At 54.8% G+C, this 25104-nt stretch overlaps 1 protein-coding gene across 6 annotated transcripts in view; it reads left to right on the top strand.

Moving 5' to 3' along the window:
* The first annotated feature begins 97 nt into the window (after positions 1–97).
* KCNT1 (potassium sodium-activated channel subfamily T member 1) overlaps positions 98–25104 on the top strand; it is an 81446-nt gene continuing 56439 nt past the window's right edge. For 4 of the 6 annotated variants that reach the window (XM_077189209.1, XM_077189208.1, XM_054646396.2 and 1 more), the window contains exons 1-2: positions 99–465; positions 12672–12851. In XM_077189209.1, coding sequence (XP_077045324.1) covers positions 344–465; positions 12672–12851 — 302 coding nt within the window. In that variant the 5' untranslated portion in view covers positions 99–343. Of the gene's footprint in view, positions 466–12176; positions 12550–12671; positions 12852–25104 lie in introns of those variants that run through there. The other 2 variants (XM_077189207.1, XM_077189210.1) reach the window with 2 other exon arrangements.

The raw sequence follows: 25104 nt of genomic DNA, 5'->3' as shown, positions 1-25104 counted from the left end.
AGCTCCGGGGGAGGAGGCGAGCGCGGCCGCCGGTGCGCGTTGGGCGGAGCCCGGCCCCGCCCGGTGCGGCCCCGCCCCGCCGGCCCCGCCCTTCCCCGCCCATCCCCGCTCATCCCGCACCTGTTGCCGCCCGCTCCCCGCCGCGCTCCCCGCGGAGCCGCCCGGCCCCGGCATGCGGAGCTCCCGAGCGGCCCGCGGGCTGCCGCGGCGGCGGCTGCGGGGCGCGCCGTGATGGGCGGCGGGCAGCGGCCCCGGCAGCGGCACCGGGACGGCGGCGCTGGCTCTGCCCGCGGCCGGCAGCCCCCGGCCCGCGCCCCCGGCTCTGCCCCGCCTCGGCGCTCCGATGCCGTTCTCGGGCGAGGAGCGGAGCCTGCAGGGGATCTACAAACCGGCCGAGGGGCGGCCCGTGCGCTCCGAGTGCTACACCAACCGCTCCTTCGTCTACGACGATGGCAGCGCCCACAGGTACCGGGGCTGGGGAGGGTCCCCGGGGCTGCCGCCGTGGGGAGCAGCGGGGCCGCTGCAGCGCGGAGCTCCCGGGGCAGCCGGAGCAGCCCCTTCCCCTCCCGGGGCAGCCCCTTCCCCTCCCGGGGCAGCCGGAGCAGCCCCTTCAGTTCCCGGGGCGGGCGGGGCGGCCGGTGGGACCCCCGTGCCCCGTCCCCGCCGCTGTCCCCGTGCCCCGAGCCTGCAGCAAAGTTTCTGCGGCACTCGCAGCCCCGGCCGGGTCCCTGTGCATGCCCCTGGGGGCAGCGCCTCCGGAATGGGCAGTCGGGAGCTGCCTGGGGATGGGGAAGGGGCGCTTGGAGACCCCCGAGCAGTCCCATCCCTGTGGGAAGAGGGTCCGGGCTGATCCCTCCGGGGTGTGAGGGTGAGGCGGGGCTCGGCTGGGCCCTGGAGCCACCCCAAGGCCAAGGGGCACCCAGGAAAAGGCTGCATTCCTGTGGGTGCTGCCCAGCCCCTGCTCCATTTCTGGGCTGGTTTTGTGCCAAAGTTGCCGTGTCCAGTGTGAGGGAGGGGCTGCTGTGGGGAGGGGAAGAGCTGCTTGGGATCAGGGGGACTCAGTGCCGCCGTCCTCTTGTGCCTGGCAGCAGCACCTGTTCCTCACAAGTGGTCCTTGCCAAAGTATTCCCGTTTTTCCTGAAAAAATGCTGTGTATTATCATTGTTCTGGTTAAATTTACTCGTGTGGCTCTTCTGACTCTCACACTCATCCTGTGCCAGCTGAAGTGTGCAGATGAGTCGTGTGTATCAATTTGTGTTTGCCAGATTAGGACCTTAGCTGGGTTTGTGCCCTGGGCTGCCCAGCTGGGATTTTTTATGCCTTCATCTGCTCGCCATGATTTAGGGAAATGATCTTTTATTACTAAAAACCTAAATGAAAAAAGAAGGAACACCCTGTTCTTTAACTCTCAGTACATTGCCACTGAGGTGGGAAATTAATAAAATAATTGAATGTTGTTTTTTCAGGGTTAAGGGTTAAGACCCTCATTACCTTCTCTCTGTCAGTGACACAATGTCCAAGGCTCCGTGGTGCCTCAGGACCCCCATTCTGGGTGACACCGTTGGGTTATTTTGGGCACAGCAGGGTGGCTGCGAGCACAGCGCTTTCCCCAGCCCTCAAACTGCCTCATTTTGCAGCTGTGCTTGATGTGTCTGCAGAAATGCCACCCTTGAGGGGGTTCCTGTGTCTGCGAAGATCAGGGATGGGGTTGGAGACAGCAGCTCCTGGAGATTTCCAACCTCAGCATTAGGGGAAGATGAGGAGTTGCTCCTCATTACTGACACCACAGCCCTGCTAGGGATGATTTATCCTCACCTAATGCACTACAAAATCCTTGCCCAGAGATCCTCCTGCCTGTCTCTTTCAATCTGGACAGAGGAACTTTGTTTCCTAATTATTGCTCTGCAGCTCGATGTGTTCCTAACCCCCTCAGGCTCCGGAGAGGTTGAAATGCCATTGCTTGTCTTGCCTGCCCTTGTGCTCAGCCCTTTGCTGCCCTTCTGGAGATATTAAACAATCTGCCTGGAGCCCTCAGCACTCTGCAGCTTCCCCAGCTCCAGCTCGGAGCAGACTGGTGTCTGATGCACGTTTCCAGAGCTGATCAGCTGGAGAAGCAGCAGAGGATTGTTAGAGATGGGCTGAAGAGAAAGGGCAGAGCAGGCAATGAGCACCATTAGACCAGCCCAGGGGGCCCTGCCTGCTCTGCTCTTTGCTTTCCTCCTCTGCAGCTTGGGCTGGGGGCACAAATCCTGTCCCAAATGGTCACCCACGTTTAACCACCTGCTGCCTCCCAGCCCCTGCCTGCTGCAAGGGCTTCTCCCTCACCTCCCATGGGTTCCCCTCCTCTCCAGGTGGGGTTTGTGCACAGCCCCAGGGCGGAGCAGGGCTCTGCAGCCCAACACCATCTCCTTGTGTGCTTGCAGGTGTGAGGGCACACAGGCAGAGCTGTCACAGAGATGTGTGTGAGGGATGTGAGAGCCAGGGTAGAGCAGCAAAGATGCAGAACACATCCACTGAACCTTCTGCTGAGTGCTCAGGGGACCTCAGCTGGGCTGACCCTGCTGAAATAAGTGGGAAACTCAATTATCCCTTCACTTAGCAAATCTAGAGCTGGCTTAAAAGCTGTTAAAGAGAAATTCTGTCTGCTCGGTTTCCTGAGAGTGGAGAAGTGCATGGAAATGTCTGTGAGCTTCCTCCTGGCCCTCTCCATAAAGGGACAATGATCCCGAAAGTCCCTCCCAGGTGGAAAGCAAAGGGTTAATTGTAAAAGCACTTGAGAGTTTGCTTGGAGAGGAAATACACATTTCTGGTGCCCAGAGGGTACAAAGAGCCTAAATTTCCCTGTCCTACGTCGTGGGAAATGTGGGTGAATGTTTGCACAAGGATCCGGCCTGTCACTTCGGGGAACTCAGGATTTCCCCCGCCTGCCCATGTACGGGCACGGTGATGGATGGGCAGCCAGATGGAAGAACTCACACAAAAATATCCTGCCCGAGGCCGGGGGCCGGCGGGAGAGGCAGGGATGGGCGGGAGCAGGTTCAGATTTCCGTCCTCCTGCTCCCATGGCTCGGCTGAGCGGGAGCGGCTGGAGGGAGCGCCCGGGGCTGCCTGGAGCTGCTGCTGGGGGGCCCATGGCTCTGCCCTAGACGTACGTGCCTTTTCTCCTGCCTGCTCTTCGGGGGGATGCTGCTGTTTGCAGGCCGTGGGAGCGGGGGTTTGGGCGCTGTGCCGGGGGTTTGGGAGCGGGGCGTGCAGGGCAGGGGAGTCCTGGCTGCCCCGGTGCAGAGAGGCTGAGCTTAGGGCTGGACAGAGCAAACTGCCAGCCTCGGGGTGTTCCTGGGGGATGGCAGCTCCAGGGGGCTCTGCCCGGTCACACCCGGCTGGGACAGGGCTTTTGGCCCTAAAATTCACAGCAGGATTTGGAGAAGTGGCAGCCAGGTTAAGAATGCCCCTAAGGCACCTTCTGCCACTCTGGTTAAAGCCTCTGCCTGAGTCTAAGGGCAGGAGAAAAGAAAAAAAAGCACTGATTAAATGGGATTCTTGCTAAGTGTGAGCACTCATCCAGGTCCAGAATGGCTCTCCTGCTCATCTTCTGATGAATCCAAGGAGCTGTCTCAGTTTAGCACAAGGATGGTCCCTGCAGCTGACAGCCTGTTGTTGTCTCTTAAGTTTTCAATTTTCTGCAAAATGGATGCGAGGATGCTTCTTTGGCAGAGCTTGCACTGACCCAGGCTCTGTAGCTAATTAGTAATCAATTCCTCCAGGCGTGATTACTAGCTTGGACATTTGTCAGCTTCCAGAAAGTCAGCCATGTGGATTGCAGCAGCAACTGTTGCTTTGGCTGCCCATGGGCATCCGGGCCTTGCTGTTCCAGGAGAAATTGCAATGGGGAGCCCTAAAACACGGGGCCAAACATCCTGTGTGTTCAGGGTGTTTATGTGGCAGAGATGAGATGGAATTCTGCTCTTGTTCCCTTCAGATGGGTAGGAAAGGGAAGTGGGAGGCTCTGGACTGCTGCAGGGGAGCAGCCACCAGCACACCTGGCTCAGTGGCAAGAGGTTTTGGGAGCCTTCCCCACCATTCTGTCCATAAAAGGAGCCCCAGTGTGCTGAATGTCCTCCTCAGGAGCTGCCCTTGGGCTCTGGCATGGCCATGTCACCCTTCACTGGAGAACAGCAAAGTAGGTCACTGCCTGTGCTCAGGGCTCTTTCTGCTCTGCAAAAATATTTACAGCATCTCTCTGGATCCTGCCCGTCCTGCAGCAGCGACCTCTCCCTGACCCCACGCCTCGTTCCCGAGTGCTGCACGCAATTTGTTTTGGAGCCTTGAGCGTTTCTCTTGCATCCCTGCCAGGCTGGGCTGGAGTGGGGAACATCTCATTCATCCTTCTCATGAATCAGCCAGGCCAGGAGCCAGGAGAGCTCCGAGCTCAGGTGCCCCTGCCCTGCTGTCCCCTGGCAGCGCCTGGTGACACAAACTGCAGCAGGGGAGCTCTGGAGGGAGCTGGGGGAGGAATTGTTCCCTGTGAGGGTGGGGAGGGTGCCCAGAGCAGCCCCTGGGTCCCTGGCAGTGCCCAAGGCCAGGCTGGATGGGGCTGGAGCAGCCTGGGACAGTGGGAGGTGTCCCTGCCCTTGGGAACGAGGGGATTTAGGGTCCTTCCAGCCCAAACCGTTGTGGCAGGGACAGAGGGCGGGAGGGCTGGAGGCTGTGCCAGTGGCTGTGCCAGCCTGGTGGATTCCCTGAGCATTCACCTGCTCCCTCCTGAAGCCATTGGCACTTTCTGCTCCCACAAGGGATGGGAGCCCTGTGCTGTGACAGGACATGCTGCTGCTCCTTCGAGCTGCTGCCTTCCCTGAGCTCTGGCAGCTCCTGTGATGCTCCTGCTCCCTGGTTGTCCTCTCTGGTTTTATCTGCTTTTCATCACGTCCCTCTCCAGGCTGGAGACTCCTCCTGGTCTATTTGGCCTTGCCTTGCACAAATCACTTTATAATCCACAGTCACCTCTGGTGCCCTTCTCTGTGCTGTTTCAGCTCTGAGGAGGGGAGCCAGGAGGGTGTGTGACTCCATGGTGAGCTTGTCTGGAATAAAAATCCTTCCCTAAAATTTGGGGTTTTGATCACCTCTGAGAGGGGTTGGCTTTGTGGCATCATCTGCTGTGGCTCTTTGCTGAGTGTTGATTTCCAGAGCTCTCTGTGTGCAGGAGGATGATTGCTCCCCTCTCCCTTTGGATCTGTTGGAATTTATTGATGCTAATTTTTGTCTGACATTTTATCACGAGGTCGGTCAGTGCCACAGCATCTTCCTGTTTGCAGTCTGGTTTTGGTTTGACTATAGTGCATAATTTGCAGTCACCCCCATCCCCTCTGAAGCCCTGCAGTCCTGAAGAGCCTGGTGGGACCCCACTGATGTTTGCTTCAGTGCTCCCCTTCTGTTTGTCTCCTGCCTTCCCATCTCCCTTCATCCCATCACGTCCTGGCCCGGCAGGTGTGGTGACAAACCTGCCTCTGGGGGCTTATTTCTGCAAGACTTTGTGGTTTTCAACAGCGTGAAGAGACTCTTCCTCCTCCCACATCCCTCTATTATTTTCTGCTTCCATAGCAGGGACTGTTCTGCAGGAGTCTGGAGCATAAAGAAGTTTTTTTCCTCCATGCTCCAACCCTTGCTGCTTGTAGCAGCTTGGGGCTGGGCAGAGGGAGGATTTTCCCAACAGTTTATTAGCAAGAATTAGCACTTTCCCCATCTTGCAGACTTTTTATTTTCACATGAGCCTGAAAGCTGCTGACAAATGTGGCTGAGGATGTCGTGGCTTGGGGTGAGGGGAGCGAGATACTGCCAGGACTGTGTCCCTTGGGATGGCACAGGCAAGAGGGGAGGCTTGGCCATTGGCTCTCAGGAACAGCTCTGGAGGTCATGGCAAGGGAATTTATTTAAATAATCTGTTAAGGTTTAAGATCTGTGGTGGTTGGTTGGTGTGGATCATCATGAGCCTGGTGTTGTCCCTGCAGCACCCTGTTATGAAAGGCTGGGTGGTTTTCCTGAGGAATCTGGTGTGCACAGCCTCCAAAATTCCCAGTGGGACTGGCAGGGCCTCCCTGAGGGAATATTTCTCCAGCAGTGAGTCCTGGTTCCTTCATCTCTTGAGCACTGGGCTTGACTGAGCTTTTAGAAGAATTTGTGTGTGCTCCCAGGCCACCCTACAAACCCAGGAGCAGAAAGGGGTGATGTCCTTGCTGGGAAGGGCTGGACACTGGAAATCTGCTCCCACAGCAGAGAGGGCCTGATGCAGTCCACAAATAGCCTGGAGAGGGCTGAGTCAGGAATTTCCCGGCAGGGCCGGTGACCTTGGCTCTGCAGGCTGGGTCTGCTCTGGGTCTGCCCCTTCTCCAATGCTGCTCCTGGAGGAGATGCTGGGAATGAGCCCTGGGAGCCCAGGGACATAGGATGGGAGCAGAGCTGTGTCCTCAGGCAGGCACGCTTGGGATGTTGTGCTGCAAGTGCTCCGCTGAGCTAATTTGCATTTGATTTGCATATTCACACAGTAGAATAGGCTGGTTGCAAGTCACAGAATCACAGAAGGGTTTGGGCTGAAGGAACCTTAGAGGTCCTGCAGTTCCAGCCCCCTGCCATGGCAGGGAACCCTCCACAGCCCAGGCTGGCTCCAGCAGACCTTGCACTACTCCAGGCTGGTTTTTCTTGTTAAAGAGATGAGGAGGCCCCAGCCCAGGCCTGAGGAGTGGGAGCTGCTCCCCTCACCTGCCAGGAGCCCAGGATGGGCAGGATGAGCTTTCCCTCCCTCCTTTTCCCCAGAGTTATTTGGGCTTTGCAGTCCCCAGGGACACCAGCATGGCCTGTTTGCCTTTGTGCCTGCTGGGAACCAGCTCTGCCCTTCCAGGCAGGATGCTCTGGACAGAGGGGATGCCTGTGGCTCACTCCCACTGGATCTCTGCCCCCCTGGCAGGACCAGCACTGGAAAATTGCCCTGGGGCTGGGGATGCTGAGCTGCCTCTGCCACTCACGTGCTGCTGTGGGATCAAAGAAAAGGGAAAAAGGTTTCTCTGTGGGGCTGTGCCTCCTGTGAGCCTGTCACACACAATCCTGTGTGCAGCAGGACAGAAGGGATGGGGAGGTGTGGGGCTCGATTGCTGAGGCAGGGCTGCCTAACCAGGAAAGTGGCTCTGGACCTGGAAGGTACAATTTCTACTTCTATCTTCTAGAAAATAGCATTTGCCAGCGGGGGAAAGGCTTGTGGAGCTTTGCACTGACTCACTCTTCCTGTTCATTTTCCACGTGAAACACACAAAATGCTAATTTCTGTGTGAGGCCTGTGGTGCTAAATTGCCTGTGCTTGTTGGACGGATGGATTTGTCACAGGGCTCAGCTGCTCTGCACAAGTTCTGAGCAGCAGCAGCTCCTGACGTGGACAGTCCAGCTGTCTGTGGGGATGGGAACTGGGATGCAGGAATTTAATCTGGGAGACTGCACACGTTGTGAGTGTGTGTAGAGATGGGTGAGGGTGTGCTCTGCAGGTCTGTACCCAAACCAGGGCTGGAGCCAAAGCTGCTCAGGCTGCAGGAACGATGGCTTGGGCTGGGATGGGCCTCTTCACATCCTCAGAGCTCCTCAAACTCTTTGAATCAGATCTCAAACCCACCATGGGCCACTGTGGCACCTCTGAGGAGGGACAGGGGATGAGGGCCTGGGGCTCGTCCTCAACAAGGCAAGACAGGGCCAGCAGTGGCCTGGCTGCTGCTCACAGAGAGAGGAGGTGTTGGCAGAGAAATCAGCTCTGAAATGAGCACCCAGACCCTGCCACGGGGCTGTCCCTGCAGGGCTGGCAGGGGGATGTGCTGCCTCCCAGCCTGGCTCCAGGGACCAAACCCGTGTCCCCACACATTGCAGCCATTAGGGGACCCCGCAGGGATGTCACTCAGAGGGGAAAAAAGCCCCAAACCACCAAGAGAGGGGAGAACAACTGTAACCTGGTAACCAGAAGAGCTGTGGGAGGAGAAACAAACACCAGATGATTGTATATATTTAAATAACTATAGGAAAAGAAAGGGCAGCGTTTCCTGTGTGCCTTGGCTCCCTGGAGAGGCTCGGGGAGCCTGGTGCTGGCTGGGGATGGATCAGGGTGCAGGACCAGGCTCTGCAGCCATGGCCGGGTCAGGGGAGACAGGACATGGAAGCCCTTGCTGTCCTGGGGCTCTGGAGAGGTGTCTGAGCCCCTGAGTGCAATCCAGATTCTCATCCTATGATGGTCTGGGCCAGCAAAGAGCAGCTGGAGGCTCCTGCCCAGCCAGTGCCCGTTTCCTGCCCAGAGCTTGGGCCGTGCCAGCAGACTGTGTCCTGTGTTGGTGCCAACAGCGAAAGGTCAGGCCCTGTGTGTGATTCTGCTGCCCTGTTTCAGCCAGGGATTGTCCTTTCCGTGCCCTCAGAGGTGACAGGAGGCACAGCAACAGCAGCCTGGGTGCTGCAGGGGCTGCTGGCTCCCAGCTGTGAGGGGGCTTTGCCTGAGGAGGGGATGTTGGTGCTGGACACGGGGTGCTCGCGTTCCTGGCAGCACATCCAGGCTCCCTGGCCACGCTCCTGGGGAAGGGTGGACTTGGAACAGATGGTGCCAGCAGGGCCTGCTGCCTCTGGCTCCTTTTGCAGCTTGGAGTGGGAGAGGAGAGCTTCAGGCTGGAGGTTATGCAAGAACCTGCCCCAAATGTGGGTGCACCTGCTCTGTTTGCACAGCCCTGCCAGCAGAAGGAGAAGATCTCCTCCAGTAATTGTGGTGCTGACGGAGCAGAGGTGTCCCTGAGAGCTCTGGGGCTCCTGAAGGTGCCTGGCAGGTCTGGGCAGCTCCATCCCACAGCAGTGTGGGCTCTGTGGTGGCCCTGCTGGTTTGGGACTGGTTTGTGGTGGGAAGCAGGAAGGGGCCCTGTGGTTTTTGGGGTGTGCAAGGAAGCAGAGCAGGAACTCGGGTTGTGTCCTTCCTCTTTTTGACAGACATAGCTGCAAATGATAATGGAAATCCTAATCTCTATTACGAGAAGCTCCCTGCCTGTGGATTTTCCTGTGAGCCAGAGCTGCCTCTTGGATCTGGGGAGCTCTGAGGAGCTCCAGGAGCATGTGGCCCTGCAGAGCCACCCCGAGCTCCTCCTGGGCTCTCTCTGGTTCTGTGCTGGCATTTCCAGCCCAGGGCAGGAGGAGGCTGAGCCCAGCCCAGGCTCAGGGAAGGATGGAGGGAATGAGGCAGGCGCGGCTCTGGGCTGTGTGCGCTGAACCAGGCAGGGCTGGCTCTGGGGCTGGCTGGGTCACACAGGGCTCAGCCCAGCCCCAGGAGGCTGGGAAGGGCCCTGTCCCCTCCCCAGGGAGCTGCCCAGGCTGGGAGGGAGACGCTGCTGCAGCTGAGAGTGAGGAGTGTGGAGGTTTCCATATGCTGATGGCAGCACGCTGTTTTAGTGGTACAGGGTTCTGGAGGAAGGAAGGAAAGGGATGATAAAAATAAAGCTGCAGATCTGTATTTAGCTATAAACCACTCCAGGATTTTTTTATTTTTTTGGTAGTATTTGAAGACTATGCAATAAATGAGCTTGTTCATGAATTTTTTATTTTGTACCACTACAGCTTTGAAGAAGTAGCCAGGTTGCTGTGGCATTTCCATAGCTCAGAATCCCTGTGTTTGGGAGGAGAGGTTGTAAATCCTCTGTGCCAGTGTCAGGGGATTTGTGTGCTGTGCAGGAGCATTTTTGTCCAAGACATCAATGTACAATATCTCAAAGTCACTGTGCAATTGATAAAGACATCATGACAAACAAGCAAATGCAACATTTCATGTGGTGAAGCTTCATCCAGAATAAACAAATGTGCCAAAATTTTAAAATTCTGAATGATTTTGTATGCAAGAGTAAGAGAAAATGCATTCAAAGTGTAGCTGTTACTGCCAATGGGAGAAGAAGCTCAGATGCAAATAGCAAAAATTGTGTTTCCAGAGCTACTGATATAATTGGATTTTACTACAGATTCTAAGTGCTGATAAAGGACAGTGGCGAATATTTGCTTTGTTTCATGATGTGACACATGATCTGAGGCCAGGAGAGATGGATTAATTGAGTTGGAAAAGAATCATGTGGAAATAAAAACCAAACAGCACCCAAACCCCAAGAGATGTGTTTGATATCCAGGAGAAGGGCTGGGAACAGCTTTGAGCATCCACAGCTCCCACAGTGGGCAGGGTGAGGATGGCCCTGCCTGCCCAGGAGCTGTGGGCAAAGCTGCCCTTTCCACATGGCAGGCAGTGTGCCCAGGGCTGTGCAGCTCAGCACTCCTTCAGACAGGCACTGGATAACCCCTGGAGAGCACTGGGTGTGACAGCCTCCTTCAAACACAACTGCAGTCACCCCCATTTGGAGCCAGGCACCGCTTTAAACCGTGGTTATGAGAAGAGGGTGGATAATTTTTAAAAATTGCATTTTCTCACGCTGAAATTTGCCTTTCAGAGTGCTGTCCTGATGGCCTAGAAACAGCCTGCTTTTGGCCTCATTTATCATAGTTAAGCTCCAAGAGGAAAGACTTAATTGTGGCTTTCTTTTTCTCTTTTTTTTTTCGTGCTTAATGTTAGATCCTCCTTTGCAACACGAGCTGGAGGTGGTCAGCAAACCTCGGTGTTTATATCAGTGGATCCAGAGGGAGTGCTTGAGTTGACAGGAGCTTGGTTTGATTTATCCTGAAGACCAAGTTTTGGATCAATGAGTAGCATAGAATAACCTCCCCAGTGCCCAGGGCCCTGCACAGATGCATTCGTCAGTGCAGAGCCCTGGCTGCTCTGTGCATATGGCAGCTGAAAGGAGCTGAGCAGCTCTGGGGGGGACAGAATTAAGTGGCAAATAACAGCAGTGAGAACCATCTGAAGTGCTGAGGGCAGGCTGGGCTGTGTGCTGGGGCTGTGCTCAGCAGAAATTCTGAAATCCTGCATGCTGACTGCTCTTCTGGAAACTCGGGAGCAGCAGCTGAGCAGGGCTGTGGGATCTGCTCAGCTGGGAGCTGATTTACAGGGCTGTGAGGTGGTGGGGAGAGAAGAGGATCTGAGGAGCCTCAGCTCCCATCCCTGCAGCAAATCCCTGATCTGCGCTCAGTGCTGGTTCAGGATCCAGCTGCTGGAGGCTCTTCTGCCTTTGCTTGTGCAGGGTATTCTGGAGGCAAAGCTGTGGGAGGATGCTGGGAATGGGTTGGAGAGGCTTTGGAGGAGACTCTTGGAAGAACATCAGACAGGAGTTGGAGCCTTTCAGCTCTTGGCTGCCTCACACTTCAGTTACATGTGAGGGACAAAGAATCAGCTCAGAGGCACCACAGCTCCTCTTCCAAGCCCTGTCCTCCCCTCTTCCCACCAAGAGTCTGTGAAATTGGTGCTCCTCTCATGGCAGGGATGAACTTCACCGATGGAGCCCAACCAGACAGGATCAGGAGCTGGGGTGCTGCCTTTGGGGTCTCTGCAATGCGTGGCTTTGCTGCTTTGTGAGGTTTCAGTTCAACCCCAATCTGCTGTGATGGGTGGCTCGAGCTGATGTGGGCGGCGGGGGCATACCCACGTTCTGGTTGGTAGATGTGCTTTGAGAAAAGAGACCAGAGACAGCCCTTAACCCTCTGAAACAACCTCCTGAGGGCTGGCTGGGCTCCATCTCCTCCCTGTGTGTGTGGCCACATGCAGCTGTCTGTGAGCCACCACCTTGGGTCCCTCCCAGGCACTGCCCACCCCCTGATGGAGCCACAGGCATGCCAAGGGGTGGGTGATGGATCCTCCTGACCACAGCCATGCCGAGGGGTGGGTGATGGATCCTCCTGGCCACAGCCATGCCAGGGATGGGTGATGTGGGTGATGTTTCCTCCTGGCCATGGCCATGCCGAGGGGTGGGTGATGGATCCTCCTGGCCATGGCCATGCCAGGGATGGGTGATGTGGGTGATGGATCCTCCTGGCCACGGCCATGCCGAGGGGTGGGTGATGTGGGTGATGTTTCCTCCTGGCCATGGCCATGCCGAGGGGTGGGTGATGTTTCCTCCTGGCCACAGGCATGCCAGGGATGGGTGGTATGGGTGATGTATCCTCCTGGCCACGGCACTTGGCAGCTGGACAGGCGACTGACTCATCAGCCTTGGCGGTTTCTCATTTAATCCCGGGGCTGTTGGGATGATTTAAGTGCCAGCAGTCCGGAGAGGAGGTTGTGCTTGAGCTTCTGCTTCCAGCACGGCTGTGGAGCCATCGCCTTGCCCGCCTCCCATCCCCACTTTTCGCCGCGGGGGGAGGCTGGGGGTGGATCTGGGCTTGGCTCTCGATTATCTTGCGAGCACTTTGATTTCCTCCCGGCGATCGGGCTCTTCCATTGGCTCCTCTTGCTCTCCGTCGCTCTGCTGCTCGCAGCCGATGTCCTGAGCCCGGCGCCGCTGTGCGGGGCGCTCCGGGGGACCCTGCCCGCCCCGCCGGGCGCTGTGCTGAGCGGCGGAGCCCCGAGCCACCCATGCCCCCGGGGGGAGCGCTCTGCCGGGGGGGCACCGCCTGCCCCGCAATGTAACCGGGGGTGCGGGGGGGCGCGGGGCCGGCCCCGGAGGAGGGGCAGGGGCGGGCAGGGCAGGGCAGGGCCCCCCGCGCCCCCCCATTGTCGCTGTCCCCTCTGTCTCTCTCTCCCGCAGGCTCTCGTCGCCCGGCGGCTGCGGCGGCGGGGACGGCGGCGGGAGCCGCAAGAGCGGGGTCATTCTGGACATCGCCTCCCTGAAGATGACGGAGCTGGAGTCCGAGGTGCTGCCGCTGCCGCCCCGGTACCGCTTCCGCGATCTGCTGCTGGGGGACCAGTCCTTCCAGAGCGACGACAGGTTCGGGGCACACAGTGCGGGGACAGCGCGGGGACACCAACCCGCCGGCGGGGACACACGGACCTGGGGCTCTGCCGGGGCTGGGGGGACACACACGGGGTGCGGGGACACACCGGGGACAGCTGCGGGACAGCGGAGGGGACACGGGCGCGGAGCTGTCCGCGGTGCCGCTCCCGGCGCGGAGCTCTCCGCGGTGCTGAGGGCGGGAGAGGCCGCGGATGGCCGGGGCTGCTCGGAGCTGCGGGCACGGGGATGCGCTGGAGGATCCGGCGGCTGTGGCACCGCTGGGGTGTGCGGGAGGAGGCCGCGGGTGCCCCGGGGTGCTGGATGTGCCGGGAGCGCCGTGGGTGCACTGGGAGTTGCTGTGGGTGCACTGGGAATTGTTGTTGGGTGCACTGGGAATTGTTGTTGGGTGCACTGGGAGTTGCTGTGGGTGCACTGGGAATTGTTGTTGGGGGCACTGGGAATTGTTGTTGGGGGCACTGGGAATTGTTGTTGGGGGCACTGGGAGTTGCTGTGGGTGCACTGGGAATTGTTGTTGGGGGCACTGGGAGTTGCTGTGGGTGCACTGGGAGTTGCTGTGGGTGCACTGGGGGTTGCTGTGGGTGCATTGGGCCAGCAGAGCTCTGTGGGCACCTGGCTGCATCCTGGAGTCCCACCAGGGGCTGGCAAGCAGGAGAAGGGACGGATGTCTGGGGGAGGTGCGGGAAAGTGAGGGGCTGGTGGAACTCCCTGTGAATTTGTGTGGAATTTGGGCTGACAAGCATTTACTGAGGAGGGACGGCTCCTCCAGGCTGCCCTTGGATGCTGTCTGGCAGCAGGGTGACTCTGGAGAGCTGCTGGGGTTGTGGTGCTGCTCTCCCTTCCTCAGGATGACCACAGGAATGGCTTTTTTGTGCTGAGCACCGTCCTGCTGCTCCTGCCTGGCTGGGATTTATCCAGTGAGCAACAGAGGGAATGCCGTGGGTGGCAAGAGAATTCCATGGGCAGAGCAGTTCAAGCGAGAGGAACAGGCACCTTCCCTTCAACTCTGCTCATATCATAAATGCCAGTGCTAATGGGGAGTCAGGTTTTTATCTTTCCCTACCAATTAATTGCATGATGCAAACAAAGAGAGGTGTAATTCTTGTTGGAGAAAACCTTTCAATTACTGGTTAGTCCTTGACTAGCTGCTGTGTGCCTGCTACACCTGCATCAAGGTTTTTTGTGCATTTCTCTTAAGAGATAATTTCTTTTTTTTTTATATGTACAAGTATCATAAAAAAAAAAAGTGAATTTGGCTTTGAGACTGTGAATGTGGGTTTTACAAATGTTCTCTATAAGTGTTCCTAACTTTTATCGCTGCATAAAATTGGTCTGGCTCAAAAAGGAATCTGTGATCCTGGAGGTTTTAAAGCCCAGATTTCCTTAACAGACACTTAAACATTAATATAGTTTTATGATACTGAGTGAGAAGTTAACAGGAAATTCCTGCTGCAGAAAATGTCTGGCTTTCAGAATGGTTGTGATACGGCTCATTTGGTCAAGAGTGAAGATTTAATAGTTTTCATATTTAAGTATTTGGAAGCATCTGAAATAGGGAAGATGGCAAAAGCAGCAGATTGTGTTCTTTATGTATTTCTCTGGTTACACCCCTTAACCTTCATTTTCCTCTAGATTTGAGTCTTTCTGATTCAGCACCTCTCTTTAATTTTAATGTGGAGATACTCTGGGTTGTTTTGTTAATTCATTAGCCCCATTTCTCAAGAATTCATTAGCATTGTTTTTCGAGATATCTCAGTTTCACTGGCTCTGTGCCGTTTCCTTGAGTTATTTGATTTCCCCTTCATCTGGAAAACGCTGATAATTTCATTGTGTGGGGGCTTGCAGATCTCCGAGCCCACGAGTTTGCTGTTCACTGGAGTCCACTTGACTTCCCTGGGAGCTGAGATGAGCTGTGGGCTTTGGGAAACGTTGCTGTTAGGCCTAAATTCCAATCCAAGTCATTAATAATCGTGGGACCTTGTGGCTGAACCGAGCTTGCTGGAGTAATTATGACTAGTTCATTAGCCTGCTCCAAACCCACTGAATCAGGAGCTGATTTAGGAAGAAAAAAAAATGAGAAGCAGAAAGACTTTTTGGCTTTGCTGTGCTTGTGGATGATAAGCAGCTCAGAGCTGTGCTTTGAAGGGCTTTGTTGCAGCCCTGGCAGGGATGTGCTGAGGAAAATCCCCCCACAAACTCTGCAGGGAACCCGGAGGGGTGAAACAGAGCTCCCTGGACTGGGAGATGTGACACTGAAGGAAAGCACCCGTAATGCTGAATATCTCTTTTATTTGTCAAAGGAATGTTTAAAACAAATGTCTCAAAGGTCTGGTTTTGAACATTACCCTGGAATGAGTGTGCTGCTGGAAGTGAGGAGGTTTCTGGGGTCAGCGAAGACTGAAAGTATGAGAGGCCAAAGGGGAGCCTGGGGTTTGCTGCTTCTGGAGAGTTAAAACTGCTCCTGCTGGAGATGAATTAGTGCATCTTCATCACAGGGGATGCTGAAGAGACACCAGCCCTGGAATGAGGTAATGCTGGAGCTTGAGGAGATGAGAGCTCGTTGGAACAAGTAGGTAATTAGAGAGCTGTGGTACAGCAGGGGGAGAGAGTGGGTCCAGATAACCTCTGAAACAGAAGGGACTAATCAGTGAGCGTGAGGTGGGATGGGTAAATTAGGCTGCTCCTAATTTACTTTTGTTTTTGGGATGTGAAAGGTGATCACAGTCGATCTGAGCAGGGCTTGCTCCTTGGCAGGTGGACTGATTGACAGGAGAATGAAATAACACTCATTCTCCTGTGGTGGATGCAATAAATTGGCCAGGAAGCAAATAGGAAATGGCTGGCTGGGAAGGGAATGTGGGAGGAAAATGGATTTGTGAGACAGAGAGAGAAAAGCCTAATGACAAGCAAATCTAGAGTTGTCAAGCCCAAGATCTCTTTCCAGGATCATCTTACCATCTTCAGAGCTCACTGCCACGAAGGGTGGAAGGCTTTGGGCTGAGCTGTGTTTAAATTCTGGGCTTGACATTTCTGCCAGGTCTCTGGGCTGGAGGAGCAGGGTTAGGTGTCATTCACTCTGGATTCCCAGAGGCTACAAGCAGCTCTCAGGGCAGGAATCTGACTGCTGGGGCCTGGGAGGTGATTTCTGGGAGGGAAGGCTCTCTTTGGAGCCTTGCAGTTGCCTCTGTTGTCTGGCATTAGTCCTGCCCAGTTCAGAAATTTCCTTCCCATTGGAAGGTGCTGTCAATGCCAATACTGGGAGAAAAATGGATTTGTTCTGCTGGCTCCTGGCAGTGCTGCCTTTCTTATCTCACTGATGTTTTGTGGCCATGAAAGCACCCAGAGCCTCTGCAAAGGCAGAGTTTGGGATGTTGAGCCTGCGACAAAGAGAAGGTGAAGAACTGGGGGCACAAACCCTGCTGGGGCCTGGCTCCCTTTTCACCTTCCTGGCATGGGAATCTTCTGGAAATGGGAACCCTCTGTGCCAGGGAGCTGTGGGAGCAGGGCCAGGGGTGCTGGGGAAGGGAGCAGGAGCTCAGCACAGCATCCCAGAGCCAGGACAGGGGTGCTGGGGAAGGGAGCAGGAGCCCAGCACAGCATCCCCAGGGCTGGGGCTGCCCAGGCTCCTGTTCTGAAGGGATGCTGCCAGTGCTGATTAAAGGCAGCTGAGAAAGCACATCTGCTGGATGGATAAATATTGTTTCACACCCCAAGCTGTGGCATCCCTTTGATGTTTGCTGTCCTGGCTGGGGCAGTTTTTGATCTCCTGCATTTCTCTTTTCTTGGACAGTGCTGACAGCTGGGTTGGGGCATGTATAAAAAAAGCCCATAAATAAAATTAAACTGTATCTCAGAAAAGTGTTCATTAGGAGCTTATTTGTTGCCTAATTTGAATAGTCTGAACACTTTCCAGAAAATCATCGTCAGAAGCCACAGTCCTATTTACAGGAGCGAGAAGTAATGGATGTCACTTTGATTAAGTGCATTTTTCTGAGGCTAATTATCAGCAAAAAAATCATTTTGATGGATGAGAATGTTTGGAAAAGCTGCTTGTGCAGAAGAAGTCAGAAACTTCTCTATAAAATTTTAACATCTCCTATTTCAAATCAAAGATATTTTGGGTGTTGCATAACCAAGAAAAGAGGATTTTGTCAACCGAGGCCAATTCTTTTAAGTTTCTGCTTTCAGTTTTTTTAGAGTCTTACAACTTCTTTGTCTGTGATCTCACATCTGGTCTTTGTCTCTAATTTGTCACTAAGTGGTGGCTCTAACTCTTAGGTCAGAATATGCTTGGCATGAGCAAAGTGAAGTGCTGCAATATCAGCCTTGGAGGATCTTATCCCTGCAGTTTTCGTGCTAACATGCCCCAAGTGAGCTCCTCATCAAAATGCATCATTACATTAATGGAGCTGGGGAGTTTTGTGTTCCCCAGGCAGGTTCTGTGGCTGAGTCCTCACTTCATTGCTATTTGATTTAATGGGCAATTTTCCTCATTTTATTTGGAAGATGCAGATGCCAATTTGAAAATTCCAATTTGTATCCAGAAATTAGAGACATTTGTTTCTCTGCTGGTGAGGTAATGGCAATATTTTAAATCAGCGCACAGCCTGCTCAGGCTGTAGCCTCTGTGCCAGGGAAGGTTTGTACCTGGAATTAGGAGATTCAGCTCTGGTGCTTGTGTGCCACAAAATTCCCCTGGGGAACTCTTCATCCCCCAGCAGTGTGACCCCTTGCTTGTAAAGCAGGATGGATATTGTTGCTAATATCCCTTCCCTCAAAAATGGTGTTTAGACCTATTTCCACCATTCCTGGGTGCAGAAGCTCTCAAGGGACAGCTCAGTGATGATGCCTGAGCAAACCAAGTAACAAATTGAAGGTGCTGGGATCCCAGACAGGAGCTTGGGAGTGCCTGTGTGTCCAGCAGAATTAAATTGCTTCTCCCCTGCTCCTTCCACCTGGCAAAGCAAAACCAAACCAGTTATTAATCAGACTAGGCTGTTTAATTAATTTAATGATTAGATTAGGCTGTTTCCCTGAGTCGAGGCTTTATCAAGGAAGTTTCTGTGTGACAGCACAAGCAGGAGTTTGCCCCTGCCAGCCCTGCATGGTGTGGGCACCTCCTCACCCTTAACAGGGGCAAAACCAACAGATGCTGCCCCTGGATTGCTGAGCCCAGCCCCAGGTGGGACACACCAGCATGAGGAGCATTGGGAGCCTGAGGCAGATTTATAAAATTGATTTGGGTTTTCTTGTGTTTGCAGAACTTTTTAATGATAGCATTCTTAATTGAGGTTTGTTTTTCCAGTTGTTCTGAAAGGCTGCAGGGATGATTCCCAGTGCTGTGGCTTAATTGCAGTGCTGCTTGGAGTTTTTTAATTGATGTTTCCTTGCAGCTATTCGTGTGCTCTTGTCTCTTCGTCTTCAGGCAGGTACCCCTGGACATTGGCAGGAGTATTAGGAAAATTATGAAAGTAATAGAGCAAAGAAGAAACACAGTTCTCTTGTAATTGTAACTATTATTTTATTTTAAAAAATGGCCATTGCTTTTTTCCAGGGATATTGTTTTCACTGTCAGCAGTGGGCCCTTGCTTGCAATAAAAGAAAGTGCACGTAGCAGGCTGGTGGAATGAGCAGAGGTGTCCCAGGAGTGCTGCTGTGTATGGCTGTGCCCTGAGGAAAAGGAAGAACAACATTGATTTTCAGTTATTTAGTGCAATTTAACACCGTGGGCTCAAATTTCCGTCCCTCCCTGGGGTGGTTTTCTTTTCCCACTTATTTACTTTCCCTTTGGTTCCTTTTCTATTTGTTGGGGGAATGGGTTTGAAAGAGAAAACAGCATTTCAAGGTACCTGAGTGAGGGAGGAGCACGGGCAGGGGCTTGGTGAGGTGGGCACATTCCCCCTGGGCTGCTGCTGAGCTCAGTCATTTGGGCAAAATGAATTGTTTTACTCCCCTCAAGCAGTCGTACAGGACACACTGCAAGTCCTAAATGAGAGATTTCCTGGCAGGCACAGTGCAGAGGGCATGAGGAATGCTGGAGTCCTGGCTCCTGCTGTGGCAAACGGGACAAAGCTCCTTCCACGTGGTCCTGGCGTGGCTCTGGAGCTGCTGGGGCATCTCTGGTGGCTCCTGGGGTGGCCCTGGGGCGTCTCCCTGCCAGGGGAGCTCCTGTGCCACCTCAGCCTGCTGGGAAAGGGCAGGGGCAGCTGCAGGGGGAGCCAGGGGAGAAGCCTGGCTGGGTGTGAGAGCTTGGCAGGGCCTCCAGCACAGGGATGTGCCGGGGTGTGCACACACCACGCTGCTCTTTGGCAGCACAGCAGGGCCCTGTGCCTGCAGGAGTCCCCAGGAGGGCTGTGCAGCTTCAGGTGAGGCTGGAAGGTGGGGCTGAGCCCAAAGCTGTCACCACTGCTGCTGTGGTGACAGCACCAGAAACAACTTGGCAGCTGTAGCTGTAATTGCAGAGAATGCATTAAATTTTACTGCTGTGTTTTCCCACCACCTTCTCTCATCGCAGTTGCATCTTTGCTCCCAAGGGAAATAATTTATTGCTGCTCTGAAGGTGTTGCTCACTGCTTTTCCTGTGCACAGCATGTTCAGTGCCTGGCAGCTCAGGCAGCCCCTCTTGGGGGACACAGAGGTTCCTGTCCCTCTGTCCCAGCCCTGTGGTGATGCCAGCCCTGCTCAGGTGTGAGCTGCTCTCCCTCAGACCCCTGTGTGGCTGTGAGGTCACCAGCAGAGTGAGTAACTTGGTTGGTAATTGCTGCTGTGCATGTTCCTGTGAGGCACCTCACTCATTTTATTGTGGTCTGTGCAGCAGAGGGGCTTAGACAGGAGTAAAAGGCTGGAATTTGAATCCAAGCACCTCTGGTTGTGAGAAGTGCCACCAACAGACAGGAGCAATCCTTTTCTATTCTGGCCCTGCTTACTGAGAGAGACGAGAGTGCGCTGCCAGGGGAGCCCTGCAGCGAGCACAGATTTCCCTGCCATGCTGCATTTGCCTCTGCTCCACTGGCACTTGTCTGGATCCAGAGCAGAGGTGGAGGTGTTCATGTGCAAATTAAATCCCTCATCCTGCTCCTGGCTGCCAGCTCAGAGTGGCTCACACAGGCTCTGTGCAGGGCTCCTGCCAGCTGCTCTCAGGTTGCCCACCAAGGGTTGGCAGTGCAGCCTCCCAGTCCCCAAACCTGGAGATTTTCTCTATTATCAGTCCATTAATTTGCTGCATTGCTGCAATTAAAAAAAAAATATCTTTCAGAGAGTTCATAGTTTAGATTCTGCTGCTCCATCACACTTTTTATCAATTAACAGCATGGAATTTCATCGGCTCCGTGACCTCATTTCCTCTCTTTGTGAAGCTTTTTGTTGCCATTTTAGCAAATTTCTGGCTGCTGTTTTACTGCAGGGAGAGGATCAAAGTGCAGCCTGCCGGAGCAGGCAGGTCCCTGTGGTGCCAGTCTGACTCTGCTCTCTGTTCTGTCCCCACAACCTCATTGATGTTTTAAGATCTCCCCTGCACAGCCAGAGGGCTGGAAGGAGGATTTCAGGGTTGCAAATCCCCTGGCAGGTTCAGCATTTCCCCTTTAATTATTCTAGGTAATAAATAATTGATAATGAAGAAGTTTGTGGTGGTAGAGTTGAGATGCAAGGCCTTGGTGAGAACAGGAATGCCATGGGTGTCAGCACATTGCCAGCAGATTAGAGGAATGTTTTCCAATGTTCAACGTTTTCCAAACTTCTCAAACTCAGCAAACCTGTCCTTTAAAGCAAGTAGTGGGTGAAGCAGTGCTTGGAAGCATATTCAGAGTTATTTTCTGTCCTGAAACTCCCCCAGCCATGTGGTGCAGGGGCAGATGTGCCCTGCCAGGGCCATCCGTGGTTCCTGGAGGAGCTCCAGGAGCTCAGAGCTGGCTTTGCCTCTTTGGGTTGCACTGGGGCCACAATTGCTTGGTCTTGCTTCTGCCTTGCTCCAGACAGAGCATCTGCTCCTGTCCCTTCAGGAGACAGCCTGGAGCTGTTTGCTGGCCATAGAAATGGTGCTTTGTGAGAGGAAGGCGGGGAGCAAAGTTTGTGGATGGGCACAACACCTCGGGGCTGGGACACCCCGGTGCCATCTGTGGTCAGTGCCAGCCCTCAGTGTGGGGGTGAAGGTTTCTGCAGCCAGGTCTATTTTCTGCACTGGTGTTTCCCCTGTGCTTCTCCTGTGATGTTTTCCCCCATGGAACGGGGTCCCTGTAGCCAAGGAGGGGGGCACATCCTGCTCGTGCTCTGCCATGCCCATGGCCTGGCTGAGTTCCTGCCTGCAGCAGGTGGGTGGGAGAGCAGGGATGTGGAACACCATGGACAGGTGACCATGGGGGGCTCAGAGCCAGGGGGAAGGGATGGAAGGAGGGATGTAGGAATTTGGAAGGAAGGAGGGATGTGGGAAGGGAAGAAGGAAAGAGGGATGTGGGGAGGGAGAGCAGCACACTCTGCCCTGCCGGGGGTGGGTGAGGTCAGCAGGGTAATGTGGAGTGAAAGAGCCGTGAATTACTGGGGGATGTGACTGACTGAAGTGTGGGGACACAGCCAGATGTCCCTCCGTGAAGCTGGGAGCTTCAATCACGTCTTTCCTTCGTGGTTCTGCTCTTTGGATGAACGAAAATCTTGCCTGGGGTGAGCTAAGCAATGGTGAGGGGTGGGTTTGTACCTGTGCTGGTGCAGAAATATCCTGGTTTTCTCCATAGAGCTGGGCTCTGGTGAGGTGCTGGCTGTCCTGTGTCACTGTGTCACCGTGCCCTGGTGTGTGGCACACTGGAGGGCTGGAGCTGGAGCTCCTGGGGCTGCTGCAGGGTGAGGAGCAGGGCCAGGACTCTGCCACAGAGCAGGGTTTGTGTCCCTGGCCGGGGTCTGGGTGTCACATGGAGGGATGGAGCAGGGGCAGGTGTCCCCTGTGCTCTGCAGCCCTGCTGCTGTCACTGGGGGTGTCCATCTCAGGCACAAACTGTCCCTTGTGTGACACCTCTGCCCCAGCCCCGGGGCTGTCGGTCTGTCCCTCTCTCTGCCCCGCTGCCTGTGCTTTGCTGGGCAGGCTCTGATGTCGCTGCTGTCACCGGTTCCTTTGTCGCGGGTGGTTTTTGCTGCTGCTCTGCCATCTCACTGCGGAGGGGCCCTCTGGAGGCCAGCGCACGCATCTCTGCCGTCCAGCTCCACAAACCCAGGGAAAATGGCATTTTCTTGTTCTCTCCAGGACCCTCTCTTGTCACTGTCTTTGAGCTTTTGGTTGTAGCTTCACATAAAGCTGGCTGCTGTGGCGTGTTTGTCCCTGAGGTGTTGGGTATGCGGTCTGTTGGGTCTAGGGGAGTGAGGAGTGGGTCTGTCCATGTGTCCTGTCTGTGCAGCCACCCACGGCCACTCTGCCAAGGCTGGAAGTTGGGATCCTCCACCCAGGGAGGGTCCTGAGGGAGGTGCTGCCATCCTCCTCTCTGCACATCCCAGCTCCTGGAGTTAAACCTGGGGTTCCATGGAACCCCAGGTTCCCTCAGACCTGGTCCTGCTCTGCAGAGGGCTGTGGTGAGTTCCTCTCCTGCACTGCTGGGGATGGACACAGCTGCTGTGTGCTCTCAGCCTCTGCTTCAATAGCAGGATTCTCAGAAAAGCTTCACTTTGAGGTGAGGTCAACCCCAAGCCCGCCCCGTGTGAGTGAGTGACCATGACTGGGATTTGCAGGGGTTTGGGTGTGGATTTCTTTGGGTGGTGACTCCCCTGCCCTGTGGCTCCCAGGGGAGGTTCCCCAGCTCATTCCCATTCCCATTCCTGGACTCGGTCTGGTGTTTCCCCAGCTCATTCCCGTTCTAATTCCCGTTCCCATTCCCATCGGGCGGGTGTTTCCCCAGCTCATTCCCATTCCCGTTCCCGTCAGGCGGGTGTTTCCCCTTCCCCAGCTCATTCCCGTTCTCATTCCCATTCCCGTTCCTGTCGGGCGGGTGTTTCCCCAGCTCATTCCCATTCCCATTCCCGTTCCTGTCGGGCGGGTGTTTCCCCAGCTCATTCCCGTTCTCATTCCCATTCCCGTTCCCGTCGGGCAGGTGCTTCCCCAGCTCATTCCTGTTCCCGTTCCCATCGGGCAGGTGTTTCCCCAGCTCATTCCCATTCCCGTTCCTGTCGGGCGGGTGTTTCCCCAGCTCATTCCCATTCCCATTCCCGTTCCTGTCGGGCGGGTGTTTCCCCAGCTCATTCCCGTTCTCATTCCCATTCCCGTTCCCGTCAGGCAGGTGTTTCCCCATCCCGGAGCGCCGGGGCGGGGCGGGAGCGGCAGGGAAGCTGCGGGAAGCTGCGGCTGTGTTTGGATTCGGCGGCTCTGCCGCGCTTCCTGCAGCCCACGCAGCCTCCAGAGCAGCCGAGTGCGGCTCTGCAAATTTAGCAGCTCCCTCCAGGCGGGGAGCTCTCCTCTCTGGGCCGTGGGCAGAGCCACGGAGCTGCTGCGCGTGCCTCATTCCCCGTGTGTGACTATCAGCAAAGTCACTTCTTTCCTTGAGATTTGCTGCAAAGAGTTTCTGGCTGTAGAAATGGACTTTGCGAGAGCCCCCAGCCCTGTGTGAGCCTCGGCCGTGGGGCAGGGTCCCTGTGGCTCCAGCACCAGCTGGGGTTCGGGAGCAGCTGGAGCTTGGTGGCTCCATGCAGGTACGTGTCACCTCCCTGGTGGCAGCAGCTGTCAGGGAAAAGGTCTCCTCTGTCTGGGAGAGAGCAATGTTTCTGAGGAGCAGGTGGTGAAGATGTTCAGTAAATGTCAGCTTGAGACCTTGCCATCCTGTGGGCAGGAGTGACACTGCTGAGAAATGTGTTATCCTGTCAGAAAGCGGCAAAAAACGAAGGGAAAAAAAAAAAATCCCCCGGGGAAATGTTTACGAGCGAGGCAGGGCTTTGCCAAAAGTGGGCGTTTTTCCAGCACGGAGCCTCGGGAGCGTGAGCTCTTGGAGCAGTGGGAATCCTGCTCCAGCTCACACCACTCTGTGCGCCTGAGCCGCTCTGCCTCGGTCTGAACGCCTCAGTCACTGCCCTGAGCTGTTTCATTTGAGAGTGGCATTTTCACTGAGGCACCGTGTTGGTTTGTAGGTGAGCAAAAAGCAGTTTAAACAGAAAAGGATGCTGCAGATGGGTACCAAACACAGCTTTTCAGAGCTAAAGCGCTGCCAAAATCTCCTTTCAGATAAACTCTGCTGGTGGTGGCATTGCGGAGACCCAGAGACACTCGTTTGCCCAGTGTCCAGTACCAGTGTGTGAAGTGCATAATTGCATCTGGGCTGAGAGCTCCATATGGGAGTATTGTTGAAAATTTTCTCATTTAATGAAATGGGTGGTAATTGGCTCTTAGAAGAGAGTTTAATTGGAATAATTGGCATGGACACTCGTGTTAATTTAGTTTGGTGTTTCTAATGCACAGTCACGGTGTTTGCTCAAGAACAGAAGTGGGGATTAGGTGCTGCCCGTATTTCTCAGCAAGAAGTTGCAGCTGGGCTCTGGGAAGGCATTTACTGGAGGAAGCTGTTCAGTTACTGTTCTTGAAGTTGGATTTTGGAGATGGATTTGCTTCATTACAGTTTGATGCAATCACACCCACGCTGCTGAGAGTCGAGGCCTCCTCTGACGTTCAGTTCCCACTTCAGATGATTTGGGGTTGGACTTTCTGCTCTCCTGGAGCAGCTCCAGCTCCTTGGCACAGGGACATCCCTGTCCTGAGGTGCTCACACACACACACACACGTGTGCAGGAATGTGCTCACTCAGGAGACAGCACACCAGGAAGGGGAAGTTCATGTTCTATACCCAGCCTGTCATCCCTGCTTCTCTCAAGCCTCTCAAGACCCATCAGTTCCAGGTCAGTAAATCAGCACCATGAGGTTTTTCTGCATGGAAAAAGATTTCACAGTCTCTTTCCAGCGTGGAGATGTCTCAGGCTGTCATCTCAGAGCTGCTGTTCAGGGACTGCCATGGGCTGGAGGCTCTGCTGCAGGAGCTGCTGCTCTGTGGGGTCACTGGGAGTGTGAGATGGTGACACAAAAGCCATTACAGCTCCTCAGCCTCCTCCAGAGCTGTAGTTTAACAATTTTTTTTTCCTTTTCATCTTCCTCCAAAATGCTTTTAAAGCTCGGTATTGTCACTTTGTTTGGACTCTTCCCACACAGTAACTGCACTTAGAACTGTCCAGTGCTGATGGGGAGATTTATTGCCAGCAGCTATTGTGTGAAAATTGA

Source organism: Agelaius phoeniceus, chromosome 21, assembly GCF_051311805.1.
Source record: "Agelaius phoeniceus isolate bAgePho1 chromosome 21, bAgePho1.hap1, whole genome shotgun sequence".
NCBI lineage: Eukaryota > Metazoa > Chordata > Aves > Passeriformes > Icteridae > Agelaius > Agelaius phoeniceus.
The sequence above is the reverse complement of the archived record's forward strand: the minus strand, read 5'-3'. Positions and strand labels throughout refer to the sequence as shown.